General features: G+C 36.3%; 1 protein-coding gene across 6 annotated transcripts in view; it reads right to left on the minus strand.

The window, feature by feature from the left end:
- NCOA1 (nuclear receptor coactivator 1) overlaps positions 1 to 26,388 on the minus strand; it is a 187,304-nt gene that overhangs the window by 78,301 nt on the left and 82,615 nt on the right. For 5 of the 6 annotated variants that reach the window (XM_030311532.1, XM_030311533.2, XM_030311531.1 and 2 more), the window contains exons 2-4: positions 26,093 to 26,245; positions 12,914 to 13,019; positions 5,489 to 5,655 (exon numbers count right to left, since the gene is read on the minus strand). In XM_030311532.1, coding sequence (XP_030167392.1) covers positions 5,489 to 5,655; positions 12,914 to 13,002 — 256 coding nt within the window. In that variant the 5' untranslated portion in view covers positions 13,003 to 13,019; positions 26,093 to 26,245. The remainder of the gene's footprint in view (positions 1 to 5,488; positions 5,656 to 12,913; positions 13,020 to 26,092; positions 26,246 to 26,388) is intronic. The other variant, XM_030311530.1, reaches the window with a different exon arrangement.

Genomic DNA, 26,388 nt, shown 5'->3' on the forward strand with positions numbered 1-26,388 from the left:
GAACACTCTGCTACCATTCCTTCTCTGTCTCTTTTCAGAAATAACTAGTATTCTGAGATCAGTATAATAATTTCTAGGCCTGTTTTTTATTACTTAAGTACACATGTATGATTTCTTGAACAATAGATCACATTTTTTTTAATGTTTATTTTTGAGATAGAGAGCACCAGGGGGGGAGTGGCAGAGAGAGAGGGGGACAGAGGATCCAGAGCAGGTTTCCTGCTGACAGCAGCAAGAACTGTGAGATCATGACCTGAGCCGAAGTCAGACTCTCAACTGACTGAGCTACTCAGGCACCACTACTGTTTTGTGTTTTAAAGTTTACATAAGTATATATGGACTTGTCCAACTTAGTGTTTCCACTCAATATTATGTTTGAGATTTAAGCACACTGATGTAGATCTGATTCATTCATTTGAGATGGTATATATCATGTGACTAACCCACAGTTAGTAGATTTCCTAAGCCACTACTGACAGACCTTTGACTACCACACACAGTGCTGTAATAAACTATTTTCAGTACTTCCTCTTTTGTACATGTGTGACAGTTTCTTGAGGGTAAACACTAAAAGTGAAGTTGCCGGTTCATAGGGTCTATGTATTTTCGACATTACTAGGTTTGACAAATTGCTCTCTAAAGAGAATGTACCACTCGTAACATTCAAGGGTTTTTGTTTTTATGCATCCTCACTGACAATTGATATCAGCATTAAAAAAAATTTGTGTGTGTGAATCTATTGGGTGTAAAGTGTCATTTCATATAGTGTTTATAACAACAGCTTTACTGATTCACAATTCACATAGCATGCTATTCATGCATTTAAGGCATACAATTCAGGGGTGCCTGGGTGGCTCAGTTGGTTAAGCGTCCTTCAGCACAGGTCATGATGTGGCGGTTTGTGAGTTCAAGCCCCGCACTGGACTGTCTGCTGTCAGCACAGAGCTCACTGTCCCCTTCTCTTTATACCCCTTCCCCACTCACTCTCCGTCTCTCAAAAAGAAACATTTAAAAAAATAAAGCATTCAATTCAATGGTTTTTAGTACATTCACAGGGTTATGCAACCAACATTATAATACATTTTAGAACATATTCATCAACCCAAAAAGAAACTTTGTACCCTTGAGCAGTCACCCCCCATTTCCCCAATGCTCCCAAGCCCTAAGCAACCACCAATCTACTTTCTGTCTCTGTGGATTTGCCTATTCTGGACATTTAGTATAAATGGAGTCATACAACACATGGTCCCTTGTGACTGGCTTCTTTTGCTTCGTGTGCTTTCAAGGCACTGTCAGTACTTCATTCCTTTTTTTTCTGCCAGATAATATGCCATTATATAAATACACCTTGTTTAACTTATCCATTGGTCAGCCGATAGATACACGGGTTGTTTCCACCTTTCGGCTATTTATGAATAATGCTGCTACGAACATTTGTGTGCAAGTTTTTGTGTGGACCTAGGTTTTCCTTTGTCTTGGGTATATACCTACAAATGGAATTGCTGGGTGATACTGTACCTCAATGCTTAACATTTTGTGGAACTACTGGACTGTTTTCCAAAGTGGCTGCACAATTTTATTTTACTTTCCTACCAGCAGTGTATGGGGGTTCCGATTTCTCCCATCGTCACCAACACTTATCTGTCTTTTTTGTGTGCAGCCATCCTGGTACTTCACTGTGGTTTTGATTTGCATTTCTCTGATGGCAACGATATGCACATATTTTTCCTGTGCTTATTAGTCATTTATATGTCTTTGAGAAGTATTCAGTCAGAGCCTTTGTCCATCTATTAACTGGGTTATTTACCTTTTGATTATTATGGTACAGAAGTTTCTCATTTAGTTCTAAGATGTACTTCCTTCATCAATTCATGTGTTTATAACATTAAGACAGGTTTTTGGTTTTTAAACAGGTTTGTCAAAAAACACCAACCATCAAGTCCAAGTAAATTAAATAACTATGTGTGAAAAGCAAAACATCTAAAATTTCAGGCAAAACCTAAGGCGGGAGTGGCTATGTGACCTAGTTTCTGGCTCAAGGAATGTGAAAAGAAGCGACGTGCAATTTCTGGGTCTTGTCCTTAAAAGGAAAGAAGCATGCCTCCCCATTTTCTTCTTTCCCCTTTTTGTCAGCTGGGATGTGGACCGGTGAGCCATGTTTAGCCACGTGAAAAATGGCAATAGGAATGGCACAGAAAAAAAGATGAAATCAATCACAACCTCTGACACATCCCTAGATTATCTTGTTAAAGCTGCTGCACTTTGGGTCTCTTGTTACAGTAGCCTAGCCTGTATCCTAACTATACATTCTGTATTTCTCAATCCCATGTTTATTTGCTAGATCTTGATTATGTCCATGATAGACATAATTTATTGGCACGCTATCATGAAAAGTAAGACTTTAACTTACATCAACCTTCTACCCACACATTTCTCCCTCCTTCCATCCTCCCAATATAGTTACAATTTCTAGGGCAATCAGTATTTAATATCTATGCTCCTGTGGCCACATAAATAAAGTTCACAAACGAGACAAGGTGTGTGCTATCATTTACATTTCTCCTATTTTGCGTTTTAGTCTTTTTAAGTTCAACTCATCCCTAAACTTCCCCCCCCCCCCCGAAATGAAATTTTCCTCTTAATTAGTCAGTCCTCTGATTCTCTGTTCCATTTTTTCCCCATGGAAACATTCGTCCTGGAGACCTCTATCCACTAGCTATGTTTTTAGGTTGATGCACAAGGGTACACCTTTCTTCTGTTAAGATTCCATGGTTTCCCTGGATTAAGATCCTATGCCTTTCTTTCTTGGTTTGCTATGGTGGTTTTGATAGATATTTCTGGAAAAAGTACACAGAAGATAACTTTTGAACTGAGGCTTTAAATGTCTGAAAATGTCTTTATTTTGCACTTACACTTCATTTGGATTCACACAGAATTCCAGGTTTAGAATTCTCAGGGCACCTGGGTGGCTCAGTTGGTTAAGTGTGTGACTCTTGGTTTTGGCTCTGGTCATGCTCTCACAGTTTGTGAGTTTGATCTCCACAGCAGGCTCTATGCTGGTGGCACGGGGCCTGCTTGAGATTCATATTCTCCCTCCCTCCCTCTCTCTCTCCCTCCCTCTCTCCCTCCCTCCCTCCCTCCCTCCCTCTCTCTCTCTCCCTCCCTCCCTCTTTCTGCCCCTCTCCTGCTTGTGTGCACTCTCCCTCTCTTTCTCAAAATAGATAAATAAACATTTCTTAAGAAAAGAATTCTCATTCAGTATTGTTATTTAGGATACACTCTGAATCTGGTATGTGTCTATTTTTTCTTTCCCTTGTTTTTTTTCTCTCTGGTGTCTGAAAATTGTGCATTGGTGTGAGGTTTTTCTCCCTTTCTTTTTATTCGTTGCGCTGGGCACTATATGAGTGCTTTCAATCTGGAAACCCACATCTTTCTAATTCTGAGAAGTGTTTTGTTTTGGTTTTGTATTATTACTCTTATAATTTCCTCCCTTTATTTGGTCTGTTCTCTTTTTCTGAACTTAATATGTTACACCTCCTGAACTATTCCTATACACTTCCCACCTTTCCCTTATCTTCCACTACTTGTCTTTTTATTTTTACTTTCTAAGAGATTTCTTCACATTATCTTTCAACCCTTAAAATATTTATTCAACAAATATTCCCTGAAAGTCTACTATGTAACCAGGAACTGTTTTAGGTATGAGGGCACAATGATGAACAAACAAAAATCCTCACCCTCATGGAGCTCTAGTGGGAGTAGGCCGACAATAAACAAATAAAACATATAATATGTTAGATGTAAGAAACACCGTGGGGAAAATAAATCAAGGAAGATGTAGAGAGTGTGTGTATTAGAGAGAGAGTGTATTAGATAGGATAGTTACAGACAAGTTCATTGCGAAGAAATATTTGAACAAAGGCACAAAAGAGGTGAGGGAATGAGCCTTGTGTACATCTGAGAAAGAACATTCCAGACAAAGGGAGAAGAAAGTGCCAAGACCTGAGGCAGAGTGTGCCTAGAATGGTTAGGCAGAGAGTAGGCAAAAAGTAGAAAACAAAGTAAAGAGGCAAAGTTTATTTCAGTTATCCCGATTTTAAGTTCCAAAAGTTATTTGGTGTTTTGAATGTTTTATTTTATAGCATCTTATTATCGTTTCATAGTTGAATTACCTTCCTTTTTGTCTCTGAGGGACTGTTTGATGGTTTGAAGTTTTCTTCTGCTCCCTGCACTGTCTCCACTTTCTCTGAGTTCCCTTTTTTCCTGTTTGCTTGATTTGTTCTCTTCTACTTTACAGGTTTTCCTCAAATATTCAGATTTTTATTCAGATTAAAGAGTAAGGTACTAAAAGGCTGACTGGCAGCTGTGTGAATAGAGGGGGCAAGACAGGGAAAGGCTTTTGTCATGTGGGGATCATTCCCAACTGTCAGTGTCTGTGTGTCTTTTCCTTTGGGCAGGTCAGTGTCCCCAGAGGGGTCCTTCCCCCCTTGGGCGGCAAGCAGCGAGGTGACATATAGCTTCTGGCTGGCTCTCCCCGTCGGAGACTTAAAATACTAGTTTCGACTGTCTGCTCCATCAGCTGTCACTAGACTATTCACTTTCCAGCTTATAAAATCTTAACATCCTACCACTTTAATCATTATAAATATATTTGTTTATAATCTTTTCACATTGCTGTTATTCATCTGAAGTTCCTTCTGGTCTATTTGTTCTGTTTGTTATTTGTGTTCCTACTTACTGTAGATTGTTTCCTCATATGTTACATAATTTCTTAGCATAAAATCACCCTCATAAGCACTTTTTCTTTGGAAATGCCATGGGCATGAATACTGTTCAAGTTTTGTTTTCCAGTCTTTACCCCTGGTTTAATTAGCCAGATCATCAGGCAACTTGTTTTATGTAATACATGCAAACATAGTGAAGTATTACTTTGAAATGAGTTTTTCCATTATCAGGTGTGAGAGTTTTCCTCCAAAGCGCTCTGCCTGTGTGTCTGCTTTAATTCTTTGCTAGGGGTTTTCTGGCATGAGGTCCCCAGTAAATGTGGACAGTATAAAGTCAGGGTTTTCCCAGAAGAGACTGTTTCCCATGCCCAGAGCCCCGGCAGAGACAAGCTTATTATTCAGATGGAGGGATTTTCCTACCACTGAGGCACTGTCTTTCAACACTATGCCAGAGCTTCAGGTCTGACCCCACAACTTAGATCTCTTGACTCAATTCCCTTAGATACCAGGCTTCATAATCTACCAAGGCAACCAGTGTTCAAGTTAAATTAATAAGCCATGTTTTTGTAACAAGAAACCTCTCAGATTCACTTTCTAAAATAAAGACCGTCTATACAAAAATGTTTCTTTAATAACATTATGAAATTCAATGCAATTTCTTAATAATAAAAATAATAAAATCACCTATTATAAAGGTCTTCATAACAAAGCACACAACCATGGTTTTGGCTTTTTTTTTTTTTTTTTTTTTTTTTTTTTTTTACCTTGTTCCATTCTCTTCATTAGCTGTATCTGATCGACTGTCTTCTTCAAAATCTTGCATTTGTCTGGCTTTACACTCAAACTGTCAATGTCACTGATGTTGGCAGACAGTAACTCAGCTAGTTCTTCTAAATATTTATTTTCTTGTTCCCTGCGCCTCTTTTCAGTGCTGTTTGTTACACAAAGAAAAACCAGTTAGTGTACATTTCTACCACGATACTTCCCTCTTTGATCAAGTACTTAATATTTACATATTTATAGAGATCCATAATTTTATCCAGAATATAAAGTCCGATTTTAAAAACAACTTAAATTCACAATACCAAAGTGCAGAAAACAATTCTGGCCAAAAATACATAAAGAGAGTGATTGCCATCATATATGTATTTCCTCAATGATATAAATACATCAAATATTTCCCAACAAAATGTTAGATACTGAAAGGAAGCAGAAAGTACTTACACTCACTGCATTTGGAATTTACTTTATATTCTAAACAATAATTCCTTGAATTAGAAAATCTGATTTTTCAAATAACTTTGTTATAAATTAAGCAGTGCAGACTATACTAGAGTTCAAATAAGTTATACTTTGAAATCTGATAAACTTTCTTAATTTTTTTGTTACTGAAAGAAATCTGATAAACACTTGATTCTTATCATAACTAGACCATTAGTTGGTCCTCATCAAAAAGAAAAGAGCATCCATCCAAAAAGTAAAAGAAAAAGAATAATAATCAATTATGAGACAAAGGTACAGAGAACAATGTCTTTTGTATACAACTTCATTCTACAAAAAATAAGACATCTATTTATAAGTTCTCATAAATGTGATAAATAAAATCAATTTTGATTTATCTTGAAGCAAAATTACGAGAACAAAGGATAACAGTGCAACCAGCTAGCACTTTACATTCAATCAAAGGTACTGAATGAATACTGTTCAGTTTTGTTTTCCAGTCTTTACCCCTGGTTTAATTAGCCAGATCATTAGGCAACTTATTTTATGTAATACGTGCAAAGATAGTGAAGTGTTATTACTTTGAAATGAGTTTTTCCATTATCAAATTAACATAATAAGAAAGATTGGTCACAAATAACTCTTTGTTTTATAAGCAGCAACCAAAATCATCTGGTGTGATGGTAGAAAAGTGGTAAAAAAAAAAAAAAAAGGGGCGCCTGGGTGGCGCAGTCGGTTAAGCGTCCGACTTCAGCCAGGTCACGATCTCGCGGTCCGAGAGTTCGAGCCCCGCGTCGGGCTCTGGGCTGATGGCTCGGAGCCTGGAGCCTGTTTCCGATTCTGTGTCTCCCTCTCTCTCTGCCCCTCCCCCGTTCATGCTCTGTCTCTCTCTGTCCCAAAAATAAATAAAACGTAAAAAAAAAAAATTAAAAAAAAAAAAAAAAAAAAAAAAAAGGTGAAAAGAGGGCAAGATTAGTTTCTTTTTAAAAAGCTCATAATTGGGGCGCCTGGGTGGCTCAGTCGGTTGAGTGTCCGACTTCGACTCAGGTCATGATCTCGCGGTCCGTGGGTTCGAGCCCCGCGTCCGGCTCTGTGCTGACAGCTCAGAGTCTGGAGCCTGTTTCAGATTCTGTGTCTCCCTCTTTCTCTGACCCTCCCCTGTTCATGCTCTCTCTCTGTCTCAAAAATAAATAAATGTTAAAGAAAATTTAAAAAAAAAAATTAAGAAAAATAAAAAGCTCATAATTGGCAACAATTAAAATACCACTTACTTTTCATAATACAAAACTATAAAAGCAACAGCATTTCCATAACAACATAGTAAGTTGAAAAGAACCAAGTCAGCCAATCAAATGTATTTAACCACAAAAAACAAAATACTACAACATGGTACACATCCCAGAACAAAACCAAATTTTGCAACTTTAACAATCATCCTTTATCTTTATCTGTAAAGCCTTTCATTATTAAGGAATTAGTCCCACTTTATTTAGTAAAACTTTATCTTACAATTTCCACAGAAAGTACATGGAGCAAGATATTCTGACAAACTTCACACAAAGGCATTGAAAACAAGGCATGAAGAAAATGACATATTCAAGGTTTCCGAGAACTCCATCTCTGCAACTTGATAGTGTTTTAGAGGACACCTGATTTTACCTTAGAGAAACTAAGTCATACTAGACTTATTTTGTAGATTCAGTCTAAAGTATGATCTGTTTAAATCTAGGGGTCTAGATTCTAACACGAGTAAATTGGATTCACGTAGTGGAACTCCAAAATCTGCTTCTGATATTAAGATTTACGTAAAACTGAAGTGCCTGACACCACTGTAGAATAAAAGAAAGTGCTAGAATGGCAGGATAGACAGAGAGTTGACAGAGGAAGCAAGAAGCTAAAAATACTGAAATGCTGAGTTGTCTATAAAATGACTTAAGAAGGAGACTAGGAAAATCACCACGAAACGAAGTAACTAATAAGCAAGGACAGAAAATGAGAGCAGATATATTTAAACAAAGTCAAAACTGAAGGAGGGGCGGACATGACCAAAAAATTCTACCTTAATGGAAAAGAAGGCTTCCTTTATTACTTTAGCCACTTACACTTCTCACCAGCCCACTCGACTTCCATGACATTGCACACATGCTAGTTAATCATGCTATGAATTAACTAACGTATCTTTTTCCTTCAACTTACTAGCTTTTTCAACAAATGGTCCTAAACTTATTACATGCCAGACAGCCACGCACTATGTCCTGGGGATCCAGGGGTAAATTAGGTGTAGCCCTAATTAGTGTGAGAATAAAGAAAAAGAGTCATTACAACACTATGTGACAAGACTGTTAATACTATAGAAGTTCATCTGGATCGCACCTACACTGAGGCAATGAGATGTCCCAACCTGGTGGTAGACAGGGATTGGTTTCAGGGCAGGGGAGGCAGACAAACAAAACCCAGCTTTTTCAAAGGTGTAATATGAGAATGAAAATGTCAAGTTAAAGGATCTATAAGTAGTTCAGTATGGCTCAACTACAGATAAGAAACAGAAGGGCAGGAGATGAGTTCCAAGCCACATCATGAGGGCTCTTCCATACACCATGATAAAGAGCATGATGTATTGCTTAAAAGCACAAGTTCAAATTTCCTCAGTCATTTATTAGCTATGTAACCCTGGACAAGTTGCTTAACAGCAATTTAACTTCTCTCAGCTTCAATTTCTTTATCTGCAAAACAGGGGTGATGACATTAATTATCTCTTAGAATTTAGTGAGGATTAAAAAAGATGTTAAATGTAAAATGTTTGGCAAAGTTGCTGGCATATACTTTTAGTTCAGTAAATGTTACCTATTGTCATTGTTTTGGTTATGATTATTTTTTTCAGGGCGAGGGGAAGCCCAGAAGGGTTTAAGAAGAAGAATGAGTGGCATGACAAGATTTGTAAGCTCCCTGAAGATAGAAAACATGACTCACTTTGCTTATATCCTTATAACGTCATGCACACCATGCTGGTTGAATAGTGGGCACTAAATAAAGCACTTGTTGAGCTGAATTAGAAATATTAAACAAGCACAAGGCATAGCTACCCAGCATTTTGAGACTGGCATTTTAATCCCCATTCTCCTAGTACAGTTAAAGAATGGAGAAGAGGTAATAGGAAGAGATATGAGGCATCAATTACTAAGAAACTCTATCAGGGCTCTTGTACAAAGGGCTGGCAATATCCTGAGGTCTAACATATTCTCTTTATGATTAATGAGTTCAGAATCTGTCCAAAGAGACAGCAGATAATAACAAAACCAAAAGAAGCATTACAAGGTGGTATTCATACACAAACTCAATCAGTTTCAAAATCACGAAGTTTTACTTTACCATATCAAAAATGCCAATTGAAACTGAAGCCCATACTTAGAAACCTGAAGGAGGTAATGTTTTCAAATATTTTGAAAGCAGACATACAAAGATTATTATCTTTAAAACATCTAAGAAGAAAAAATATATTCACTTTTTGATATTTGTCATGACATGATTATGTATGTATAAAAAAATCAAAGATCTACAGATAAGCCATAAAACAAATAAGAAAGTTTAGAACAATGGATGCATAGGAGACCAATAATCCCAAATCCTATATATTAAAAGCTGTCAGTTAGAAGATGCAATAGACAAAACTATACCATTTCCAAAAGCAATAAAAATTCTGTGGGACCCTGGAATATATCTAACTAAAGATGGGATACTTGTTCAAAGGGGAAAATAATGAACTACTACCAAAGAACAGTGAAGACCTGAATATGTGAATAGCCTTTATATTCACAAATAAGAACACTCGGGAATCTGGAGTCTAGAAAATAAAAATGTCAATTCTCTTCCAATTTAATCTATAAAAGTAAATGACATTCTAATCCAAATCCCAGGAGTATTTTTCTTCAGGGGAAACTTAAAAACCTGACTTAAAAATCTGAATGGACAGGTAAAGGGACAAGAATAGGGAAAACGATTTTGAAAAATAACAAAGAATGACTTGCCTCAACAGATATCAAGGTGATTGTCATAAGAAAGTTCAGAACCAGATCCCTATCTATACAGGAACTGGATCTATGATAAAGGTAACAGCACAAAAGCAGAGAAAGGATAGGGCCATAACCACTTATGTTCTACATGGGAAAAAATAAAATTAGTTCCCCACGTTATATCATATGCAAATCAAATTCTACATTAATTAAAACTCTAAATACACATATGTATGTAATATGTAAATATGTAAAAATATGTTTAAGGCCTTGAAGTAGAGGGAAAAAAATTCTTCCACGAGACCCCCCAAGAGCTTGACACATGAAAACTGAAGGTTCCAAGGTATGTCAACAGATTTCAAAAACAGTTAAACAGACCAGGAGAAGAAAGATATTTACATCAAATATAAGCAAAAAAGAGTAGTACACAGAAAATTTAAAAAAAAACTCTTATAAATAAAAAGGAAAAGGAAAACAACCTAGCAGGAATACGGGCAAAAGATATACCCAGGAAATTCACAGAAGAGGAAAACAAAAATCAAAATCAATTTATCTGGTTATCAGTGAAATATACTTCAAACTGTAACCCCACACTCATCAAGTTGGGAGACTTACAGTGAGGAGAGGACAGTGTGGGTAAGGGTGTGAGAAAAAAAGAACTCTCAATGCTTGTTATTTGAAGAGCAATGTGGTGGTGACCTAGTTAACATAAAGATGAATACAGATCCCAAAGAAACTCTCACATATCAAGTAGGAGGTGTGGAAACTGATACTACACTGTATGTTAACTAACATGAATTTAAATAAAAAATAAACAAACAAAAATAAAGTAGGGAGGTGCATATGAGGATGTTCCTTCGCTGTAGTGCTAGTTGTAAGAGCAAAAATTTCTAACAGAAAGGTTGTTTATAGGGAAATGGATTTTTCAAATGGGATACATTCCTGTCTTACAACATTTAATCAAAAGGTGACAGAACTGAATCTATATATATTTATATCTCAAGATGCATCCTGGAAAAAGTATACTCTAGAAAAATATATACAGTATACAGTATTGTATCATATGTATACTTATAAACATTCTGTATTACTCACCAGTTCATATATAATTATTAAAAATGGAGAAATTAATTGCAGACAAATCAATGTAATAATTAATCATTTTACTACCTTATTCAAATAAGACTATACAAATATGATAAAATATTAAAAAATACTAACAATACCACAAAATATGAACAATTATATGTAATGGATATATATAGTTTCTTAGCGTCTATTCTTAACATAGATTTAAAAAATTTCCCCAAGTAAAAAATTAAATCTAAAAAACAACAGTTTTATTTATTTATTCTTTTTTAAAATATTTATTTATTTTTTGAGAGAGAGAGAGAGAGAGAGAGAGAGAGAGAAAGCACAAGCATGGGGGGGCAGAGAAAGAGAGAGGGGGACAGAGGACCCAAAACAGACTCTGCACTGACAGCAGGGAGCCCGACGTGGGGCTCGAGCTCACAAACTATGAGATTATGACCTGAGCCGAAGTCAGATGCCCAACTGACTGAGCCATCCAGACACCCCTATTTATTTACTGTTACATTTTCCTTTGAAAAGGACTGACTTTACATGCAGAGAAAACAAGAACATTAACCTTGACTACACAAATCTGGATTGTATCTCAATATCAACGTTCCTCTGAGCATCTGGACACTTACCTGTGGTTATGAATACTTAAGTTATGATCTGTGACAGTTCTTTTAATTGATCAACTTTTCTCTCTCCAGACTGGAGCCCTGGCACTTACTCCCCTGTTAAAATCCTTTCTTTATCCCCCACGAGAAAGAAGCATGTAATCCAGGGACAGAAGAATCTTCTGCCACTTCACTCTCTAGATCAGTGATGATCAATGGGGGCCATATTGCTTTCCCCATCCCTGACAAACATTTGACAACTGTCTGAAGACATTTTTTGGTAGTCACAACTGATGTGACACTTTGGTTATCATAACTGATGGAAAGATGCTACTGGCGTCCAGTGTGTGAAAGCCAGGGATATTGCTACGCATCCTACAACATACAGGAGAGCTGCCCACAACAAAGAATTATCTGGCTGACAATGTCAATAGTGTGAAGGCTGAGAAAGCTTTCTCTAGATCCTAGAAGATGAATGGAATAAGATCCCCACTCTTCTCCTCTCAGGTGGGAAGCTGTTCTTTTGATGCGAGTGAGTTTCTTTCTCTGTCTGGCATTTGTTAGAATCTCCTTAGCAACAATTCTCTTTTAGCCTATTTAAGGTGATCATATTCCTTATGATACACAAATATTTAATTTCACAAATAGGCATTCTTTAAAATCCTAATATTAATATTATAAAAATAATGATATTTCTTAGTTCTGCTAACATAACGTTCTAAGATAGCAGGTTAAAGATATACAATGGACTTATTTATTCACGTGACAAATATTTACTATGTCCTTACTATATACAAGCCACACACTATGCTACAAACTAGGCATATACTAGTAAGAACAGACAAGGTCCTTACCAAATAGCAGCCTAAGCGTGTAGTGGAGAAGCCAGAAATTCACGAAATAATCACATGAACTAGTAAAAACCTGAAATTATGGATCAGAGCTATAAACATACATGTGAGACAGATACAGGATGGGGGAGACTTAACATAATAGTTATGGAAGTAAGAGAAGGCTCCTTTTAAGGTGGTAATGTCTAAGCTGGTATCTGTTGAATGTATAGGTACTGACTACAAGAAATCTAGAGGGAGCAAGCTAGACTGTGGGAGCAGCATGTGCAAAAGTCCCGGGGAAACAAGAAAACATGGGGAGTGTAAAGGACTCCAAGAAGAACAGAAAACCTGGAGTAGATTTCGCAAGAACTCTTAAGTGGCAATGAAAATGATAAAGAAGCTCTCCTAGATCTAGACTAAGAAAACAGTGTTCCTACCTTGATGCCAGTGTGTCACATGGCGATCCTTTCCTCTTATGTGAGTCTGGGTTAGCAGGGTCGGATGAACTGTCCCCGAGGCCACTCATGTTGAAAAACTTCACACCTAAAAAAGGAAGGACAACAATGAGAAATCTACTCTGGTGAGCTTTCTAACCACAGGAGAGGAGGAAGCTCCCTTATGTTAGAAGATATCTAAACACTACAGGGTCTCTGTGAATACCTAAGTACAGCCATCATAAAAGTATCCCCATCTATACAGAGTCATCACCTATTTAGTGTTTCTACACTTTCTTTTCTGTATTTGTAAAACAAAATAAATAGTCCCTTATGAAATCACAAAGGTCAAATAGGATGAAAGTATTATCAGAATAATGAAAGAGATACTGAAATTTTTTTTCAGAGAAAAAAATCACTTTCAGATGTTTCTAAGAACAATGTATAACTGGGAGTCAGAGAAATTATTTCTTATATGTATTTATTTTAGATTATGCTTTGAAAAGAACTTGAAACAACTTTTACTCATAAGGTTTGGGATTTTATACTGCTAAGAAAATAAATAATACATCTACAATTAAAGTTGAAGCAATGAATTAGATTTGGTACTTACCAACTCTGAATTCTATACTCCTAACCTTGTGTTTATGTAGTCAGGCGACAAAGATCAAATGTTTAGTCTATGTTAGGATCTTGGTATAGATGCCAGAGAACACAAAGTCATTTCCCTGAGCACGCCAGTCAGGTCTCTCTCTCACATGTTGTGCCAGGTAGTGACTACACTTACAGATCCACTCTGACTTGTCCCTATCAACCACTATTCTCTGTAGAATCCCTAACGAAACTCAGAATCCTATCCCTGGCCTTATATTCATCACGACCTTTTGTATGTTATTAGTGCCAAACAGCATACCTCCCCCATTTGTTTTCACCCCATCTACCCTTGAAAAAGGAAAGAAAATCCTTGCTAAGTGGGAAAAACCTTTAACTTTTCCTTTTCCACAGCAATGACAACTGTGCTTATAAAGCTTATTATAAAGAATGCTGAGATCCATAAGAATCTCTCACATGGTTTTAATTAATACGTGTGAGCAAATCCTTTTTCTCTAGTCCTGAAACTTACTGTCTCTAGCCTGTCCTTTGTCAATACCAAAGACTGTCAGTTCCCCCTTTTCTGTGTACAAATAATAACTAAAATTCTAATCATGAATTTATTATTTCATGCAACAAAAGGGGCACATTCTGAATTTCTCCCACATGAGAAGTGCAGTTCATAAAAACCTCCAACCCCTAGGATTGCAGTCTTGTAATTGCTTTTTACTTTTCTCCTTCACTTCTCATTTCTAATCAGTATCCATGTCCTGTCAATTCTTCCTTAATAAGAGATCTCAGATTGTCCCTTCCTTTTTATTCTCAGATATAGTTATGATTCTAGTTGGAACCCAATGCTTCATTCTGGATTAATGCAAGATCCATGTATCTGGTTTCTCAATTCCAGTCACTCTCACTTCTAATCTGTCCTATAAACAGCACCTAAACCATTCCTGCTCAAATGTCATTTCCAAGATATCAGTTCCCTGATGAGGAATCAACTGGGTCCCCCTACTGGAGCATGGTGGTTGAAAGCATGGGCTGTGGGGTCAGAAAGGCCTTAAGTTGAAGTCCTGGCTTAACCAGTACCTACTTATTCTTGGGCAAAGTGTATAATCTCCTTAAACCTAATTCCTCATCTATAACATACAGATAATAATTACCTTCACCCACCTTCAGATCTGTTGTAAGGACTGAACGAAACAGTGCACGTAAAGAGCATACTCTAGTTCCTGGAGAATGCTGACTGTTATTTCCTCTTTAGACAGAGAGCTCCATGAGGGCCTAGGGTTCACTTGTGGATAACTCATCCCAAACCTTCTTATCAATAAATACAATGGACACTTTTCATGCCTTCATTTGTTAGTGCTCAATATATGCTATTATTATTATTATTATTATTATTATTATTATTTTATTGGCCTACTTGGAGCGGCATTTGAAATAACCTTCTGAAACACTGTCACCCATTGGCTTCTGTGATCCTGTACTTCCTTCATTTACTTAACAAATAAATCAAACATCTATCATGCATCAGACACTGTGCTAAAAGCTGAGCAAATAAATGGTCAGCAAAATAGAGGTTCCTGCCCTCAGGGAGCGGGAGACATAAGCAAATAAGACACAAAAGTAACATATAATTTTAAACTGTGATAAAAGTTACAAAGGAAAAGAATACAAAAGGAAAAGGAAAAGAATAGGAAAAGAATAGAATAGAATGTTTCTCATAGAGAGAAGTAATAGAGGAGACCTAATTTTAATTGGGGCCCTCTCCAAAGAAGTGATGCACAAATCAAACCTGACTAGAACAGTGTGGTTTTCTTCTGATCTTATTCTAAGTACTTTTTGCCCAATTCTTGGGGGTCAGAATTCCTCAAGGTCCTAATGTCCAAGGCCTCTTTTTCCCTCAGACTACATACATTATCCTCGGGTGATACTATTCACTCAGCCTGATTTCAAAACACATCTCTGTACTGATTATCCCCAAATCTCCACCTCTAGCTCAGACCTCCGAAGTCTCAGAGCCATAATCCAATTCCTCACCAGCTATCTCCATCCAGATGTTACCCAGGCACTTCAAATTCAATTTTCCAAACTGAACTAAACCTCACCTCATATATTTCTTCTTTTAGTTGGTATGCTGGAGTCCTTCTAACCTCTTCTCTCATACCCCATATGCAAGCAGACATCAAGATTTGTCAATTTTTATTTCCTAAATATTTCCCAAATCCATCCCTTCTTCATAGCCTCCTCTCATCACCTCCTGCTGGACCATTTCTTTTTTTTCAAATGTTTATTTATTTAGAGAAAGAGAGAGAGAAAGAGAGATAGTATGACAGGAGGAGGGACAGAGAGAGAGGAAAGAGAGAATCCCAGACAGGCCTCGATCCCACGAACTGTGAGATCATGACCTGAGCTGAAATCAGGAGTTGGACGCTTAACCGACTGAACCACCTAGGCGCCCCTCCTGCTGGACTATTAAAATAGCCTTCCAGATGGTCTCCCTGAGCCACCAGAGCAGGCTATCAGAAATGTAAGTCTGATCATCTCCATCTCTTGTTTAAAATTCTTCACTAAATCCTCACTGCTGAAAGAACAACATTCAACCTCTTGGACATAATATACAAAATTTCCATCAGCTCTCACCTACTGTGCATCAATTATAGAATTTGGTGAATAAGTGACTAAACGTCTATTCAATCATGTACTTAACAGATTATATATGTTATATATTATATATGACACACATATATATAATCCATAGGAAACAGACAGAGACACACACATGTAGATTACGTATGTTAATTTTAGTTCTGACACTAAGGAAAGACTTTAAAAATAAAATCCTTGGTTATATTCCACGTTCCCAGAAAAGGAAAACATTAGTCAGAAAACTTTAAATTGATCACAACGTGGGTAGCCCTAATTTCACCAGCAACAAATATTTACTGAGTTCCTAGTGTATGCCAGCCTCTGTTCTAGGTACTGGGGATACAACCGTGAATAAAATTTATAAAAATCACTGTCCTCATGTCCTCATAGAGGTTCATTCTATTGTAAGGCAGAGAGATAATAAATAAAATTAAAAAGTAAATTATAGAGTATATTAAAAGGTGATATGTGTTATAGAGGAAAATCAGGCAAAAACAGAGGTGTAAGTGTGTAGAAGGGAAGGGACAGCAGTTTTAAGTAGCATAGTTAGAAAAGGCCTCATTGAGAAGGTGAGATAAGAACAAAGACTTGAAGGATGTGAAGGAAAGGGAAAGGTATCTGGAGGAAGAGTGCTCCTGGCAGGTGCAAAGGGAAGGGCTGTAAGGCCTTAAGGCTGGAGCATAACTATGCTTTTTGCAAAAGATGAAAGAGATCAGTGTAGTTAGAACCAGGGAGTGAGGGAGCAGATGAGCTCAGAAAGATTACACGATGAGGCTACATCGTGTAAGACCATAAAAACCATTTTAAAGATTTTAGCTTGACTCTGACTGAATTAAGCAATCAGTGGAGGGTTAAGAACAGAGGAATGACAAGATCTGATTTTCATTCTAAGACTTCTGCTATAAAGGGTAAGTACAATCTTTCTCATTTCAGTAATTTGGTATTTAAGTTTCCAACTGCTAAATGGACTTTTTCATTTGGATATCCCACTGTCTCCTCAAACTCAATATGTATAAAATATGCTGGATGTTTACATTCCAGACTTCTGTTAATGATGAATAAATGAGACGAGTTGCGTTGTGGAGTAATGTCATCATAAAAAATACTTGTTAAATCTCTTGTGGTGGGGGGGAGAGGAAGGACCCATGATAAGAAAAATAATTACAGTAACTGCAAGGTGGACAACCTCAATGCAAAGGCAAACAGGCCAGACTTGTAAAAACAATCACCACAATAAAAAAGATGTCAAAAGACCTGACATGTTTGTTAGTATCTCTTCTGAAACCCGAACACAAAATAATAATCATCTAAGTGATATATTACTGTAACTAATACAACTGCTACCTTCTTTTCCTAAGAAACTCACAGAAGCATAAATGAGGTTATCACAAAACCAAATATCACAGAAGAAGCCACCTCATTCTATATTCACATAGAAATAAAATGTAATGTTTTTAAATGTACTAATACAAATAATGAAATTATGCAATAACCTTTATAATAATGGGACATTAATTCTAAACTTTTCAACAGAAATAGAAATAAAAGAGAGCAGAAAATGAAGGGGGGAATATAATGAAAGATAAGACTCTGGAGTTCGCTAAACCAAAAGAAAGAAATTAGCTAATTCCCACCTCATGCTCAGGGGCCACTTCTTACTTCCTTATCTGCCTATCTTCTTTGCCTCCAAAGACATTAGGTTATACCTATCTGAGAATTTACCCATCTGGAATTCTACTGACTCTCAAAATAGAAAGGGCAATATACTATGCTTATTATACTATACTATACTGTACTATACTATACTGTATACTATGCTATAAATTATAATTCTCTTGTTTGTCTTCCATTCTAGATTATGAACTCAAAGCCAATTACTAGATCTTTTTTACTGTATATCCAGTATCTAACATAATGCCTAAAAGATACAGAAGCTAAGATAGGTGATGCATTAGAAGTGATTATTTAACTAATATGACATGTAAAAGTTTAAAGGATATTTCAGATATTTTATGGTTAATATATTTTCTGGAATCATTCATAAAGCTTTGGAATTCTTTCCTATAAGTGAGACCATGAGCTTATCCGAAATCCTTTTTACCCTATTTTCAATGGGGAGAAAAAAACCCAAGCCCTATCTTCTTGATCCAGGAACTGGAGAACATCTCTTCTAATTTTGAAAAGGTAAAAATATACTATTTAGGGAAAACCTCAAACAATATTTCATAGTACTATAAAAACATAGTCATGTCACAGTGATACAACTGTAAACATAAATAATATAACTTCATAGACTGGATCATTTTGAGCAACAAATAAACCTAGATTGAAAATAAGATCCCCCATACTGTGCTCCCCTCAGACTACTGGCTAGAGATTGACATCTTCTAAATTTATCCAAGATTCTGAGGCTGAGGAGACATTAGACAATAACTCAACACCAGCCAGACAGGCTGACCTACCAAAATAAGAGCCAACAGTAAGAAGCTATGAGAGGGTTACCAACAATTTGCTGATGATATGATTCTGGTATTAACTGCTTTCTATTTACAAAACACAATATACAGATAGTGGAATGCAAATCCCCTGATGAGTGAAAACTATTACAGCTGTTCTATTTGTAGAGTGGCTTTATATATGCCAGTAAGGGTACTTAAATAAGGTTCATTAAGAAAAGAATGTTGGTTTCAGGAAACAATTTGCATACCACCTTTTAAAAAGAGGTAAGGTTTCTAAGTCAAAGTACCCTGCTGATTTAAAAAGAGTTGCTAAGTTATACTCAACCTCATGCAATCTGTAGAGAACAGTTTTGGGAATCAGAAACCACATCTATCTCAAATAGATCAGACAAAACCAAATAGGTGAGGCTGAAGAAATAGGTCAGTGTTTTATGTTTCACTTGAACTGTAAATTTCTAGAACATAAGAAATTTGTCACTCATCTCCCAGATTTAGCTGAGAACCGCATAATTTGAAAAATAAGTAACAATATGTTAGTAAACAGCTCTAATAAATATACTTTAAAATGCTTAGCAGGCAATTAGCACAAAGCAGCACAGACATGATGAGAGGGACATTCTGAGGGCCGAACCTCTCCAATTTGACAGCTGTATGAAAAGAATCACATAGGAAAATCATTATAAACAAAGAGCTCCTGCAGTGGGCAACTGCCATAAAGAAGTATTTCTCAGACTGGCATCTTCAGACACTTAGGGTTCTCTAAAAGAAGTTTTCAATTTCTCTTGTCTTTTGATTGCAATGTCAACTGAAATCTTTCTCAAGTGATAAGAAAGTATTGGGATTTACATCGCCTTTTTTATGGTTGGATACTTTTCCATTGTTTGTATACATCACATTTTGTTTATCCGCCAGTTGATGGCCATTAGGTTTTTCCATTTGGGGGCTATTTATGAGGAATGATTCTATGATCATTTATATGCATAAATGTGAACATGTCTTCAATTCCCTTGGTATTTTAGAGTGGAACTACTAAGTCATAATAATGTAACTCTCTTTAGCTTTTCGAGAAACTGCCAAACTGTCTTCCACAGTGGCTACAGCAATGTACAAGCATTCCAATTTCTCCACATTCTCACCAAAAATTGTTATTTTATGTTTTGTAATTTTATTTTAATTCTGGTCGTCTTAGGAGGTGTGAAATGGTATCTCATTACCGCTTTGATTTACATTCATTTCCCTAATCAGTAATGACACTGAACACCTTTTCAGGTGCTTATTGACCATTGTGTATCTTTTTTTGGAGAAATGTCTATTCAGGTCCTTTGCCCGTTTTTAAGTTGGGTTATTTGTCTTTTTTTGTTAATCCATGAAAGTTCTTTATATTAGGGTACTAAGCCTCTACCAGATATATTATTTGCAAACATTTTCTTTATGAACAGTTTTTAATTTTGATGAAATCCAATTTATCTATTTTTTTCTTGTTTAGTAAGTGCAATGCCTGGACTTCCTTAAAGACAATTTCTACGGATTGCTATTCTTCCTGGGTATATACCATACTTTCTTATTTCTCTGAATGCCTCCTAACTTCTTGTTAAAAACCAGATATTTTGGGGCGCCTGGGTGGCGCAGTCGGTTAAGCGTCCGACTTCAGCCAGGTCACGATCTCGTGGTCCGTGAGTTCGAGCCCCGCGTCAGGCTCTGGGCTGATGGCTCGGAGCCTGGAGCCTGTTTCCGATGCTGTGTCTCCCTCTCTCTCTGCCCCTCCCCCGTTCATGCTCTGTCTCTCTCTGTCCCAAAAATAAATAAAAAAACAAAACAAAAAAAAAAAAAAACCCAGATATTTTGAAGCTAATGCCTAAAAAAGATTTCCTTAAAGGTCTGGAAACAAAAAGTCTCTGCATCCACAAAGCCAGAGACCAAAATTCAGATGGTGGCTCTCCCTGGCCCAGAGAAGAACCCCTACCCCAATAAGTCTCTGCCACAAATGGCCTGCCAGGATCTGAACTCTTATGCCCAGGAATAAAAAACAAAGGCAAAGAAATGGATTCAAAGCAATGAACTCTTAAAAATAAAGACATCATTTTTTCTTAGTTCATTGGTTCTATAAAACATCTGATTTTTCTTAAAAGGTTTTTTACAGTAAAAGAAAATCTTGTGCAAAATATTTTATATATTAATAATAAAGAAATTATCAAGGATTTAATACTTTAAATTCTACAAGTGTGTCATGTCTGAAGTAATACATTTAATAAATTTATGTTTAGGTTAAGAGACAATGCTTTTTTTATTTGCATTATTTTTTTCTAAACGGAAAGAATAAGTTTGGAAAAACTGTAAAGGTTTATTTTTTGTTTTTTATTAACAAAAATATAGGAAGAAGAGAAAAATCAGTTTTAAAACCCAGTATTTTAAATCCCTCTCATTGACTTTATTTAAAATTTAATTTTTTAAAGTTAAAAAATAAACATAAACGCATTCACCTTGCTAAAATATTCCTATTGTATGAATTTGTCCCTGAGGAAAAATAGTTGGCATATGAAATACATATTTGTGGCAGCTATCATATAGTAAAACAACTGGGCAGAAACACCCTCAACATTTCCTTGCAAATCCATGAAATTAAATGATTCCAGTTATCATACAATTACATTGGGTAATTAATAGATATACTGTATATGACTTCCAAAAATCGGTACTATATCATTCTAACTTGTGGAAGATATGTTGGTATTTCTTTAAAAAAAAAAAAAAAGATTAAAATCAGTCTTCCTAGCCACAGCTCTCTTTAACTGTGTAAACAATAAAATAAGTGTTTGATATTTACTTGCATGTGCACAGGAGAAGAGTTTGTAATAGTTTAGCAAAGAGGTAACAGCCTTGAAAATGGTGGTCACAGATGTAAAAACTAAGTGATAAAAATTTCACTCTCTCTCTTTCCGTAAATTCCATTCTCCTTCACAGATTCAGAAACTAAAGAGCAAAGAGAACGAAGATCAGTGGCCAGAAGAGAATGAAGATCAGCTTTAGATACAGATAATCTACAGATGATTATCCAAACCCAAAATCACATTTACTACATGAAATTATTCCAATATCTGATCAGAAGTTGTTCAATTTCCCACAAAATATTTCAGAAACTCACTTCAGAATATAGTATGGTTAAATGTACATATGTAAATCAGTAAAAGAAAAATAAACATACTGAAATTTGATCCTTAATATTATAAGGCAGTAGAAGTACCAAGCTGCATGCATGGGTTAATAATTTGCCAAAACAATGAAATTATATTTTGAGGGCACTAGAAAATGATCAAGTCAGGTAAAGCCTCCAGTTAATTTCGGGATCATCCCCCTAGCTGGAGCAGAAGTGGCTTGAACGAAATCACCATACAAATGTACATACAATCCTCATTACCCAAATTTGCAGAATATGCATTTTTTAAAGCCTAGCTTAAAACTTAAGTCATCCTACTTGATTCATTTATATTTGGCAAAAACCTTATTGATACCCATGGGGAAACCAAAAAAAAAAAAATTCCCCAAGCATCTCAGGTGAATAGCTAGTTAAGTAGCATTTATATTTCCTCAATGATCATACTAATTGCTCTAGTCATATCCCTTCCAGTACAATGCCCAACAAATGGCCAACTCGAAACATGTGAAACTCAAATTTCACTTTCCAGTGTTCTCAACAGAATAACACCTATGAGAGTAACGCTTATAAATTTTTTTTAATTTTTTTAATGTTTTTTTATTTTTGAGAGAGAGAGAGACAGAGCATGAGCTGGGAAGGGTCAGAGAAAGAGGGAGACACAGAATCCGAAGCAACCTCCAGGCTCTGAACTGTAAGCACAGAGCCTGATATGGGGCTCAAACCCATGGACCGCGAGATCGTGTCCTGAGCCAAAGTTGGACACTTAACTAATTGAGCCACCTAGGCGCCCCAGTAAGGCTTACAAATTTTAAACTGGAGACTCAGATTCAAAATTTCAGAATCAGAGGGACCCCAGCAATTGTCATCTAGTACACTGTTTCTCAAACTTTTTGACTATAGGCCACTTAAGAATATACAAAATGCCTATCTTGCCTGTTCCCATTTTCACAGTATCAAGTCAGTAACAAAGAATTTGAGCAGAAAAAATAATAAAAATTGTTCACAAAACAGTAGGCCTATTAACATGCATTTAATTACAAGATAGGACAATATAATAACAAGAACTGTGTGTGTGTGTGTGTGTGTGTGTGTGTGTACAGTTTAAGTATTTTATTATGTATTAACTCATTTACTCTTCACAACTGCCCTATGAAGTATGCATTATTATTTCTACTTACAGAATCAGTGAGTTCAACAATTTTCTTACAAACTACTGACGATGATGATGATGAAGATAACAATGATGATGACCAACACTTACACAGGATTTACTATGTGCCAATCATTGTTCTAACCATCGAATTTACATTTTTTAACATTTATTTATTATTGAGAGAAAGACAGAGACAGAGCATGAGCATGGGAGGGGCAGAGAGAGGAGGAGACACAGAATACGAAGCAGGCTCCAGGCTCTGAGCTGTCAGCACAGAATCCGACACGGGGCTCGAACTCACAAATGGCAAGATCATGACCTGAGTTGAAGTCGGACGCTCAACCGACTGAGCCACCCAGGCACCCCTGGAATTTACATTATTTACTCATAAACCTTACTAATTCAATTCACTCATAAAGTATGAGACAGGTAACTTTATAACCTATTTACAGATTGTAAGAAATGAGGAAACTGAGGCATAGAAACATTACTTGATCTGCTTAACATCATAAGTAGCAGAAGTAAAAATCATTAAGTAATTTGGCTCCAGAATCTGGCTATGCTTTAACTCATATAACTAATCTATAGTCACATAACTGAGAAGTAAAAAGCCAACAACAGATTCCCAATATTTGCTTTTGCTTCTAATTAAAATGCTTCTTCATTAGGAGTTCTCTCAGAAAAGCTGACATTAAATTGTGCCACCTGTAGAAATCCTGGGTGGTATTTACAGGGAGTTTCAAACACACGAACAGAGAGCCTTCTCAATTCTTCATCCAAACGTCACACAGAAATAAATAAAATTGATTGGATACCCAATCCTGACTTCTCTCATCATTATAATATAAAACCAATTATTTCTTATAAATGTAATTTACCTTAAAATATAAACGTGTTATTCCTTCAAAAAGTTTTGCCATACAAACCCTAATTTTTGTCCAAAAATTTATAAATCTTGGATTCTAAGATCATATATATACATCCACACACATATAAAATTCTTTTCAATAACATCCAAATCATCTTTAGGAATCTACCTTCTGGAATTCTGGGCTCCCACCATATTTCAACAGACTTTCCCCTGAAAAAAATCTTTACAGGCTTTGTTCTACCAGATAAGATTCTCAGTTAACAAATCCATGAATCTCCAAAGTCCCATATCATAGTCTCTTTAAAAGGAACAAAGATGGAAACAGATATCAAGTTCAAAATGAGTGCTACTATACGGAACAGCTGACCTGTACTCTCCCAAAATGTCCATTTTATGGAAGACAAAGAAAAGCTGATTCCAGGTTAAAGGAACCAAAGAGATGTAACAACTACACAATGTGTGATTCTGGATCAGAGGACTGATAAAAATTTAATATGAACTCTAAATGCGATAATAATAATAATAATAATAATAATAATAATAATGAAAATGTTGTTTTCTGAATTTCATTATTATGTTGTGGTTAAGCAGGAGAAACATACTGAATATTTAGGAGTGGAAGAAAATGTCTACAACTTCCTCTCAGATGATTCAGCAGCAGCAGCAGAAATAGTAGCAAATATACAGAGAGATAAAGCAAACGTAACAAAATGTTTCCAACTGGTGAAAGTGGGCAATGGGCAATACACAGGGCCTACCAATCTTGCAACTATGTGGCAGGTTTAAAATTATTTTGATAAATGTTAAGGAGAAATAGAGAAGATAAAAATCTTCATTGTGATATGAAGAAAAGAGACTTCTTAGAGTCACTCAATGAAGAAGGAGTTAAAGAAAAACACACCTAAGCCAGAGTTCAGTCACTAGATGATTCTGTTTTCTCTCCCTTTCTCTTTCATAAATATAAACTCCTCTTTCTCTCTCTCTCCATTGGGAATCAATAGTCTGATTTCAAATAATAGAAAATACAAGTTAATAAATATATCTCCAGTTAAATGAAAGCCAGAAATCTGGAGTGTGTTCTAGAAACCAATGAGACTTTATTTATTTTTGTTAAATTAAAAAAAAAAGTTTATTATTTTGAGAGAGAGAGAGAGAGAAAAAGACAAACATTAGCTGGGGAGGGGCAGAGAGCAAGGGAGACACAGAATCCAAAGCAGGCTCCAGGCTCCGAGCTGTCAGCACAGAGCCCGACGTGGGGCTCGAACTCATGGACCACGAGATCATGACCTGAGCCGAAGTCGGACGCTTAACTGCGCCACCCAGGTGCCCCTACCAATGAGACTTTAAACAGAGAGGCAGTAGGATTATTTTGCACCTCCAGCCCCTGCTTTAAAGCACTCTGCTGCCAACAGATAGTCTCGCCTCCATCTCCCAAATTCATTGTTTATCCCAAACACAGGTATTGTTTGTCAGCCAACTAAATCTAACTGCCTTTAACATCTATGGTGGTTAAAGCACACTCTTCAAGCTGATAGCTATCACTCCACGGTGACAACCGTCTTCTCTTTTAAAAGTGAGTAGGTGGGTGTGCACCTGGGACAAGGATGAGGGAAGCTCCTGGGGTGCTGACATTGTTTTACTTCTTAACCTGTTTAACAAATATGTTTGGCACATGATAATTCAGGAGTTCTACACTTAAAATCTGTAACTTTTATCTGTATAGTGCTATAATTCAATTAAAAAAATCTATTAATTTTAAAAAGCCTCCTGCCAAAAGTCCACTTACTGATCTATCATTTTCTGATTAATCTTCAGCTTTTTACCTACTGTCTTGGCTTAGTGCATGTTTATCTTTCTAACATACGCTTCTATGATCATTGTCATCTTTGTGGACACACAAGAACTATTCCCTCAGGGAGCTCACAAACTCTTCGAAATCGGCTATGTGAAAATGCCCAAATGTAAAAGAATGGGCACCAAATATAGACTGAATGACGGCACACATGTTAGAAATATACAGACCAAATCTAGGGACGGTTCAGTATAGTTTTTCTGCTTGCCATTTTTAATTCAATGAGGAGGTTCTCACTGTAAAATATTCATATGAACCCTATATTCATTTCAATGTGCATTAAAGTGGTTCATAAAGTATAATCTAGAACATTTTCATTTAGGAATGTCAGCAGATGTTTTATAATAACTTTGAGACTTTTAAATCAAAAACATATTTCCATGGGTAATCATTTTCCCTTCATACTTTTGTATAAACAAAGCTCTTTAAAAACAGAGTTACAATTCCCACCTGGGAGACTTCTTTGTTCATAATGAGTCCTCAAAACAGATATGATCAAATCTAGCACTCCGGAGGGTAGCTTACAGGGAAGTGGGGTAGCGATGTATCCAGAGACGGCTCTAGTTTCTTCACTCTCACCTCATTTAAGGCCAATTATGCAAACTAAAAGGAGAAGAAAAAAATAAAAGCGGAAGGGAGGTTAGATTGTTGTTTTTGTTGTTTTAGTCTCTAAGAAATGACAAAGGTCAGAAATGCTGCATAAAGAAAGAAAATACAACTTTTAAAGCCAAATGGAAAAATATTTC

Source organism: Lynx canadensis, chromosome A3 (assembly GCF_007474595.2).
Source record: "Lynx canadensis isolate LIC74 chromosome A3, mLynCan4.pri.v2, whole genome shotgun sequence".
Lineage (NCBI taxonomy): Eukaryota > Metazoa > Chordata > Mammalia > Carnivora > Felidae > Lynx > Lynx canadensis.